Below are 10,493 nucleotides of genomic sequence, written 5' to 3' on the forward strand. Positions count from 1 at the left end.
ACTATTCTGTACTTATTGATTTTAAAAGCTGTGTTAGTTGTGTTATGCAATTTTTTTTTTGTGTGTATATTTTTCTTGGATATGCAATTCAGTATATTTCTTGTGTGTGTCTATGTTTTATACAATTGTTTCAGCCTTAACTTAGTGTTGCATTTTTATTTTAGGAAAATAAATTCTATGTTAGGAGTCATCCTGAAGAGGCTCCATCGATGCAACGGTACACTAATATCGAGGTGTTCAAAGATATCAAGAGTAAGCTAACTGTTCCACAGTGAGAGATCTTTTCCAAGACAATATTTGAGAAATTCCTCGGAATGCAGCACCTGGAGGTTCAAGCACAAATTTGTAGGTGCTTCATGGTAAGAGAGCTCAAGGAGAGCACTTCTGATTGCTTTACAATTGATATAAATGGTACCGTATTGAAATTTACCATGAGAGAATTTGCCCTTATGAGCGGGCTAAATTGTGTAGCCGATGAAAGTGAATTTACATACGATGAGGAAGAATCGAATAGGATTATGAATGTATATTTTGGTGGAACTAGGAGTAAAGTAAAAAGATTGGAGTTCATTGATTGCTTTAAGAATAAGTGTTGGGGAGATAATGATGAGGACGCTGTTAAGTTTGCAATTTTATTTTTTATAAATACATACATCTTTTGCGGTGAGCCTAGGAAAACGAGTATACCAAGGGTTCATTTTGAGGATGGAAGGTATGTAGATTATCCATGGGGCAAAGAAGCTTTTAACGAGTTGATTAGAAGCATCAGCAAGAAGTATTCTGCCACAACACAGTATTATAGGATCCATGGGATGCCACTGGCTATGCAAGTTTGGCTTTATGAGTGTTGTTCAAGAGTTCCGTCGTATCTCGCTATTAAATCCGGAAATTCCATTCCAAGAATGTTGAATTGGAGGTCCATCGACAGTCAGCCAAAATATAATATTTTGATGGAAGGCATTTTTAGAGACGGCAAACAGTCGGTAATATTCGAACACTCTAACTTATTTTTATGTTTTTTTCATAGCATTTTATTTTGCAATTATGCCTTACTGATTTTAGTTTGTACTCCACTGTTCTACTGTCATATTATTGCTTTTCTGCTGGTTTTTTTTTCCTGATTTTTTGTATTTCACTATATTTCGGTGTATTTCCTGATTTTTTGTATTTCACTATTTTTTGTATTTCATTATATTTCACTATATTTCGGTGTATTTCATAGCATTTTATTTCTTTCATCTTCAGAGTTGTACATTTGCAAATACAATCCCCACTAGCAGTGAGTTGGAGAGCCTCCAATTGCCTGATGTTGTTGTCTGTCGAGATACAGTAGACAAAAATGTCTTAGTTGATGCCAATGAAGGTACCCAAGTCACAGATATGCCAGTGGATGACTTTGATGATTTCAGTACTACTCCCCCCCACCTTTCGAAGGGCAAACAACAACAACGGACGAATCAGACAGATTCTCCACCTTCAAAGAGACGCAGACAACTTCCTACAACAGCTTCCACATCTAAGAAACAACAAATCCACATCGAACCACAGACAACTGTGAAGAAGAGTCACAAGGATCAAAAGGTTGCTCAAAAGCCTATTTTACAGAAGTCTGCTTCACCAAAGTTGAATGAACAAATGAATAGACCCCAAAACACCACAGTCCTACGTGATGTCCCTACTATATCCATGAAAGAGGAAATGCAATTGCTAAGGAAAGATTTTCAAGTTTTCAAGGAATCAGTAAGTGATTTTAGTTACGAAACAAAAAAAAAATATTGGTGTATTTACTTTACTGTTTCTAAACAAATTGAAATACTATTTTTGTTTAAATATTAGGTCATTGGTGAGTTCACAAGTGAGTTGTCAAAGCTTCGAACTTTCATGGATGACAACTTCAAGAAGCTATTTGAAGCAATCAAGGTGAACAATTCTGCGGACAAGGTAAATGTGTGAAATAGCAATTGAACTAACATTTTTAGACTCTTATTGAGAAATACAATTTATATTAATTCATTTTTTTATGTGAAGGCTGCCGATAGTGAGGCGCCGGAGCATCAAACTGATGCTGGGCTACAGTTAACGCCTGAAGAAAACTTACGTCATGATTCTAACATTCAAACATCTCCTCCCAAACATGATGATGAGTCAATTAAGGTAAAATGAGTTTGTGACGTCAAATCCATCTTTTAAAGTTATGTTGTTGTGCATTGTATGCACAAAAAAGTATATGGTTGCCGTGTTCTAGTCTTAAATTTTAAAGTTATGTTTTCCTCGGTATTTTCTATTTTACAAACTTTCGTATTTTATGGCGTTTCGTTTGTATTTCACTGATACAATTGTCTATTTTACAAACTTTTTTTTTTTTTGTATTTCTATGTATTTCCACCCCCACAGAATCAATCTAATCCTGGCCCTATTTCTGTGTATTTAGTAATTCTCCAACCTTATATTTTTATGTTATGATTTTGTTTTAAATTTTGATTTTTTCTTATTCAAAAGGGTGTTGGACCAAAGTTACATGAGGAAGTTCCGGAAATTGTACTGACAGCCGGAAATTTAAGAGCAGATACATGTAAAGCTTCATCTGAAGAGATTAATCGGGCGGATGAAGGATCTTTCAACTCAACAGAGGTAAATTTTACATTCAATCTTATAGATCTTTTCAAGATACTGCTATACTTAACATTTATTAAATCTTTTTTTTTTTTTTAGGGAATGGTTGCAGAGATGCTCATTGAGTTGCCTCTAGAAACTCGTGTACCAGAAGCAGGTGCGGGAATACAACCCGGGGACATCACTGATCATTCAACTTTAGAGACGCCACACAGGTTCGATGAGAACATTACTAAGTCACAATGGTTGATCCCTGACAAAATGTTACCAAGCCAAATAGGTTCGTCAGGATTATCTGTGTTTCATCAAACGGGTCACAAAGGATTTGTTATGCCAGTAATGTCTGTTGATAAAAGAATACAACAGCCAGTGATTAATGCGGAAGTTGTAATTGCTCAACCAGATGTTATTCCAACTAGGATAGTCAAACCTAGTAAGTACTTCAGTTCACCTTACATGACCAATTACGGCTCTGCAAAAGCTTCTGTTCAAGACCCCACACCTTCCATATTTGAAAAGAAGCATCCATTTGTTGAAGATCCAATTAATCCCGCGAAATACTTCGCTTATTCAACAATACCGGAATTGACTTGAACAGGATCTACTTCTAAGGCATGATAAAAAGTAAGTTTGAACGTATTTACCTTTTTAATTTATATATTCATTATTTCAGCAAAGTAAACTGTTCAAAATGAAAATAACTGATTGTTGTTATTTAGAAAGGGTAAGGAAAACCGTTACAAAAAGAATAAGCAAGCTTTGGATCCAGATGACATCAATTTTGGCTTCAACTTTGGTGTGTTACATGTTGATGACAAAAACTGGTTCTATCTCTTATCGATGAATGGCCAGTCTTGGAATGATGAGGTGCTATATTTCCCATTTCCTCTTTTCCCATATTTCTCTATATTTCTATATATTTCCCATATTTCTCGATATTCATTCTATGTATTTCTCTATATTTCCTGCATCTTGACTGCATATTTCTCTGCAGAAGCTTATTTCATTTTTTTTACCAGTATCCATTAGACTAATCTCATTTTTTTTTACAGCATATTGCTGTCATTTTTTACTACTTGCGGAAGAAAGGCAAGTATGACAAGGATAACATATTCAAATTCACAACTGTTGACTGTATGTTCTTCTCCAAAATTGATGAAATTCATCGTGCATATGCTAATCCGGAGGGGACCAGTAGTGTTGCCAGTTCGGAGAACGAAATATGCGAGTACATTAACGGGCATAGGATGTTGGCTAATGTGCCATGGCATACAATTGATTGTGTTCTCATCCCTGTCAACATCAAAGAGGAAAATCACTGGATCTTGATTATAGTGCCATTCACTGACAGGTATTCCTACTTTTAAAAAAAAAAAATCATTAAATCTGCATATCTCCCTGTATGTTCCTCGTATTTCTATCCTACAAGGTCCGTATGAAATTTAATTTACCAACCTGTTAACCGAGCTGATGTAATATGCTTTTACGTGCAAGCGTATGTACATCTACAACTCATACCGAGCTGTTGGTCATGATGTTGTTGTTAGAAGAGAAATACACAAGATAGCTACCCTATTGTCACATCATTTACGTTTGTCTGGATTTTATGAGAAACAAAAAGGCATCGATTGGATTAATCACCCATCATACAAGGGCAAACAACACACTGATGACTTTCATGTCATGTATGTGAACGACTTGCCACAACAAGCCTCTGGCAGCATGTATGTCTTTCAACATCAGAGTTCCATTTGTTTTTCAAAATTCTCAACCAATAATCATTTTTATTTTTAATTTTTTCAGGGATTGTGGTGTATATATTGCCACATTTGCTGAATACTTTTGTTCTGGACGAGGCGTTCCATCTGAAATTGATGCAGAAACACTACGTAATAGATACGGGGCATTACTATGGGAATACGGATGGCAAAAGGCTGATTTGAATGCCTTCAGTGACAATGAACTGCCGCCAAGACCAGTTAGATCTGTCATAGATTACAATGCGGTCGCCACAGTAGTTGTTAATTAGTCCACTAGGTTTTAATGTTGAATCGATTTTCACAGTACTATTTTGTTGACCATTTTTCTACATTTTGTTGTGTTGTTTTGTAAAGAATTGACAAATGACAGTGTTTTTTCATCAATGACTTAACTAATTTCTTTCACTACTATTTTTTGTTTAAGTCTCCCATATTTTTATTTATCGTTTAATGAAAACAACCTCTGGTGTATTTTCAATATATTCCAATGTTATATACCCACTCTTCAATTCGACAAATTATTCCAGGTGAACTGGAATACTCTTACATTTTGAACACTGAAATACAGAGAAATACACCGAAATATAGTGAAATGTAAAAACAAAATATAGTGAAAATGCAAAACGAAATACACCGAAATATAGTGAAATATAAAAATCAGGGTTGTAATTCCAGCACCTGCTTCTGGTTATTCCATTCCTAATGCAACTTAATATTTCTTAAACATTTCACTTATTTTTCATTTTAATGTCCGTTAACACTGAATTGTATGCATTATTATTATGAAAATGAAGGACAAAAATTACAGAATACAAAAATGAACAAGCCTCTGGCAGCATGTATGTCTTTCAACATCAAAGTTCCATTTTTTTTTTCAAAATTCTCAACCAATAATCATTTTTATTTTTTATTTTTTCAGGGATTGTGGTGTGTATGTTGCCGCATTTTGCTGAATACTTTTTTTCTGGACGAGGCGTTCCATCTAAAATTGATGCAGAAACACTACGTAATAGATACGGGGCATTACTATGGGAATACGGATGACAAAAGGCTGATTTGAATGCCTTCAGTGACAATGAACTGCCGCCAAGACCAGTTAGGCCTGCCATAGATTACAACGCGATCCACACAGTAGTTGTTAATTAGTCCACTAGGTTGTAATGTTGAATCGTTTTTCACAGTACTGTTTTGCTGACCATTTTTCTACATTTTGTTGTGTTGTTTTGTAAAGAATTGACAAATGGCAATGTTTTTTCATCAATGACTTAACTATTTTTTGTTTAAGTCTCCCATATTTTTATTTATCGTTTAATGAAAACAGCCTCTGGTGCATTTTCAATATATTCCAATGTTATATACCCACTCTTCAATTCGACAAATTATTCCAGGTGAACTGGAATACTCTTACATTTTGAACACTGAAATACACAGAAATATAGTGAAATGTAAAAAAAAATATAGTGAAAATGCAAAAGGAAATACACCGAAATATAGTGAACTACAAAAAATCAGGGTTGTATTCCAACCCTAATGCAACTTAATATTTCTTAAACATTTCACTTATTTTTCATTTTAATGTACGGTAACACCGAATTGTATGCAATATTATTTATGAAAATGAAGGACAAAAATTACAGAATACAACAATGAACTAAAAATTTCTTTATTTAATATTTTTGGGGATAAGGTATTTAAAAAAAAAACAATTACAATCTAAACATCTACTTCTTACGTGGCTCATTGGAACAAGAACGTCTATTGTGACCAGGACGTCCACAAGTACTACAAGCATTCCTACGTTTACCAATCATCGTCTCCATTAATGGTTTATCTCGCTTTTTCTTTGGCCTTCCCGGGGGTCTCTTGTATCTTGGTGGCAAAACAACTTCATCTCTTATGTGTTTGGGAATATTTCACTCACTCTCGTCAGGCAGAGGATCCACAGGCACATCATACGTCTTAATCACTGTCTTTGGTTTGAATAGGTCTGAACAATATTCATCAGACATAAGACTTTTACTCTTCAATACAGCCCATGCATGTGGACATGGTATCTCGTCCATTTGGAACATCCGACAACTGCATGTTTTCTTTTTAAGATCAATTATGAATCGCCTTGCCTCATCATTTATGGTATATACATATTCAGTTGATGGTTCAACCTAATCAAGACGAAATGTGTCAGACCAGAATACATTGAATATTAACAACGATAAGTAATATGAAATACATGGAAATATACAATCCAAACAGAATTACTTAATATGAAATACATGGAAATATACAATCCAAACAGAATTACTTAAGTACCTTCTAAAATATGCTGAAATATATGTAGGCAGACTTCAACAAAATAAACAGTAACATACCGTCATATGTAGAGATTTACATTCATTTATTGATAATAATTGTTGGAATGCTTTCCCAAGTGTTGTGAATGTGTATGTACCGTTCCTCCTATTAGTGCAATTCCATCTCCCAAACATCTTCCTCACTTCTTCAAGAAAATCGAAAACAGGCAACTCTCTTGCTGCTACCAATTTTCCATTAATACATTCGGCTATATTTGACGTCATTGTCCATCCTCTGTTAACGGGTGAATACAGTCGAGCCCACTTTTCCCTTCCAGCATCCTCCAAGTACTCTTTTACCCGAAAATCAACCTTCTCAATCTTCTCCATCAGCTTATCAAACTCAGCCTGTGTGTATGCTTTTGCAAGTGCATAGAATACAGGACTCAATACTTCACCATTCGACTTGTATTTCGTGGTCACATTTTTCCATAAATGCCATATGCACGCCAAATGTGGCACAGTTGGATACACTCTACTCACCGCCTTAATGATGCTCTCATGTCTGTCTGATACAACACACATGTTATCCCTATTCCCATAAGCTTGTTTGAACTGCTCAAGACTTATCGTTCTCTGAATCTATCACACCATATGCCAATGGTAGAATATTACCTGCACATACATGTTTTTGTGTATTACTACAGTGAAATATAGCATAAAGCATATTGGAAATACATTAGAAATATAATCAAATACAACGAAATATACCAAAAACAGAAAAAATGTATTTAAACATTTTGGCATCTACCTACACCATCCAACGTGCTGGCTGATACAAAAGTACCGTTATATGTAGTTTTAAGGTGGGAACCATCTACTACAACTATTGGTCTACAACACTCGAAGCCTTTTATGAACGCTTTAAGTGCTATAAACAAATACAAGAACTCGTTTTGTTGTGATTTGTGCATTCTCACATGTGATCCAGGGTATGTTTTATCCAATATGTAGACATATCCCAGTAACTTCTTGTATGATTCTGTTGGTTCCCCTCTTAATTCATTCATTGCCTTTTCTCTAGCCCTCCAGGCCGTCATATAAGAAACATCAATGCCATACTCATTTTTTACGTCGTCTACTATATCACCAGGTGTATATTTCCTCTTGTGATTTGATATTTTTGGCTTAACAACTGACGCACCAATCAACCAACTGGTTTCTTGCCTTTGGGAATACACTTTGTCCTTCAATGGACACGTATGTTCGTCATGAAAAAATCTCACTCTGAACATTTCAGAGTTCGCAATACTTGAAGCTCTGAATTTCCAATGACAATCAGTTGAACAACATACCAGAGTGTAACTACATAAACCAATACAAGAAAAGAACAGTCAGATTGAAGTTTCAAACACATACAACATCATAAATACATTGTCTATATATACTGAAATGGTTAGATAATGGAATTAAATAATTCAAACAGTTCGTATTTCACTATATTTAATTAAATCCAACTGAAATGTAATGGTAATACAACAGTTTACGTCACTGTATATCAATGCATTTCTTAGTATATTTCAATATATTTCATAGTATATTTTAATGTATTTCATATTTTTAGGTGACTAACATACCTTACGGCATTCGACCTCTCTGTCCTGAAATTGAATCTTTTGCGAATTGCATAATTTGCCATAACATTCTTCAGAGTGTCCTTATCTTTGTAGATTTGATCAACAAAAACATCCTTATGTTCCTTGTTTGAAATTATCAAGTCACCGTTGTTTTGAAATAAAACAACAGCCTTAGCACAATCTGACGCATCCAAATCATTTGAATCAACTACGTCCATAGCATACATATAATCATTAAATTCAAGTTGAAACATATCGTCTCCAACTGCAGATTCGCCAGACACAAAATTCTCAAGATCATTATCAGTTATGCTAACGCACAACGGATATGCTTCAAATCCCCTGTTTTCTCTCTTAAGCTCAACATACACCCTTACTCCCATATTGTTGCGTATTTCAATTGGCATGTTGTCTCCTTCAACAGCATATTTTATTGATATCGTTTTCCTGCTAATATCAACACCTAACTGATTTGCTATAGTTTCAACCAAATCACCGTATGAACAATAATCTTTGAAGACAACTGCGTCTAGTTTGTAATCAACAAAGCAATTCTGTTCATTCCAAAAATCGGAGTGTCTGATCACTGTTGTTATGCTTGACATGTTTCGTTTTGATAATTCAACAAAACTAGAAGAACATTGACTGCATTGGAAAAAAAATTCATCGTTCCAATAACAGAAAATTGAATTAAAAAAATCACACAAATCATTGAAAATTTGAAACATACCTTTTGTAGAATCTGAAATACAAATCTGATCTTCACTAAAATTCCATATATACACTCGTTCGTATCTTATTGAGTGTATTTCGAATTGATTTTTGAAGAATTTGAATGTAGAAAATAGAGCTCAGAGAGATACTTCTGTAGTTGGATCTTTTTAGATCTTCAGTATTTTTTTGAATTCAAAAAGTTTTGATTGTGATAGAAGTGGAGAGAGATACGTAATCTGTTATGGAAGAACATTCATTATGCGTGATTAATGGGTAGATTTAAACTGAATCCCCGAATTTTAAAAAAAAAAATCTTTTCCATAAATACGGCCTAATTTTACTCAGCAGTGTCGGACGTTCCGTGTATTTCAGTATATTTCAAACAAATGAAATACACGCGTTTCAACTAAAAAACCAGCTACGCTTAGTAAATAACAATTTTATAGCTATTTCTTGTTACAAGCTACTAAAAGGTAGCTATTTATGTAAGTTTTAGCCTAAACTGTGTTGGAAAAGGATTTCCAGTACAATTAGAATTATTAGGAAAGTCCTAATTTGATATTTATTTGGATTACAAGCTTCTAGGCGGCTATCGGCGGATGGGACGGATAATTATACTTAATAGTTTGGTTTATCGATTATCTGCTTTTAATGTATTAATCTGTTAACCAACCAATAATATCAGTTGGTTCGGTATCGGGTTAGCAATTATTGGGCGGTTATTGGACGGTGTATCATCTAAATCTAAGTGACGATGAAAATTAAAATCACAATGTATAGTCACATTAAAATCACAGCTTCCAATTCTTTATGACAACTGCTTTTGCAAATATAAAACAACGAAACCTTTCAAGTTAAAAGTCATGGTGATGACAAGATAGAGGAGGGAGAGGGATAGTGATACAAGACTAACTCCATCGAGCTTCATGAAGATGGAGTCTTTGAAGATCATGGGAGGTCCACATAGGATGGCCTTCAAGATATGGGAGATAGCTTGGATGGAAGGCTTCATGAACGTCACATTCAAGATATGGAAGATAGCTTGGGAGGATATTTGGAGAAGGAGGCTATGCATGCAAAAGGGGCTAGTACTTAAATGCAAGCCTTTTCAAGTTTCACTTCCATGGAAGACACCCAAACAAAACCCTTACTTCATTAAGGGTATAATTGTAATAATGTAGTGTCTTCTATTACTTAGTTAGTATTAATAGCTAGTCTTTTATTTCATTAGGGGACTTTTGACTTTTGATTAATTGATAAATTGATGAGTGATTTTGAGAGTTGTCTCTAGAGAGAGAAACTTGTGAGAGAGGCCATGGATGACTCTTGTTGATTTGATTGTTGAGAGGTTGGTTGCTTGGGAATTCAATTCCCTTGAGGTCAACTTAAGAGTTAGATGCTAATTAGTTGTGTAATTAGGAGGTCAAGACTTTAATATAGTTTTGGTTGCTTAATTCTCTCTAATCTTGTGTCTATCT

At 34.6% G+C, this 10,493-nt stretch overlaps 2 protein-coding genes across 2 annotated transcripts; one reads left to right on the forward strand and one right to left on the reverse strand.

The window, feature by feature from the left end:
- Nucleotides 1–314: 314 nt before the first annotated feature.
- On the forward strand, nt 315–4,642 carry LOC132637156 (uncharacterized). The gene is made up of 10 exons (XM_060354294.1): nt 315–983; nt 1,246–1,740; nt 1,837–1,941; nt 2,029–2,154; nt 2,500–2,631; nt 2,713–3,099; nt 3,212–3,237; nt 3,333–3,480; nt 3,666–3,964; nt 4,417–4,642. The coding sequence occupies exons 1-10, from the start codon at nt 315–317 to the stop codon at nt 4,640–4,642; spliced, it is 2,613 nt and encodes an 870-aa protein (XP_060210277.1).
- A 1,644-nt stretch (nt 4,643–6,286) lies between these two features.
- On the reverse strand, nt 6,287–8,906 carry LOC132637157 (uncharacterized). The gene is made up of 4 exons (XM_060354295.1): nt 8,302–8,906; nt 7,480–8,029; nt 6,743–7,306; nt 6,287–6,535 (listed from the first exon to the last, which is right to left on the reverse strand). Exons 1-4 carry the CDS (start codon nt 8,904–8,906, stop codon nt 6,287–6,289), a joined length of 1,968 nt encoding a protein of 655 aa, XP_060210278.1.
- Between the last annotated feature and the right edge of the window lie 1,587 nt (nt 8,907–10,493).

This window comes from Lycium barbarum, chromosome 4 (genome assembly GCF_019175385.1).
Source record: "Lycium barbarum isolate Lr01 chromosome 4, ASM1917538v2, whole genome shotgun sequence".
Lineage (NCBI taxonomy): Eukaryota > Viridiplantae > Streptophyta > Magnoliopsida > Solanales > Solanaceae > Lycium > Lycium barbarum.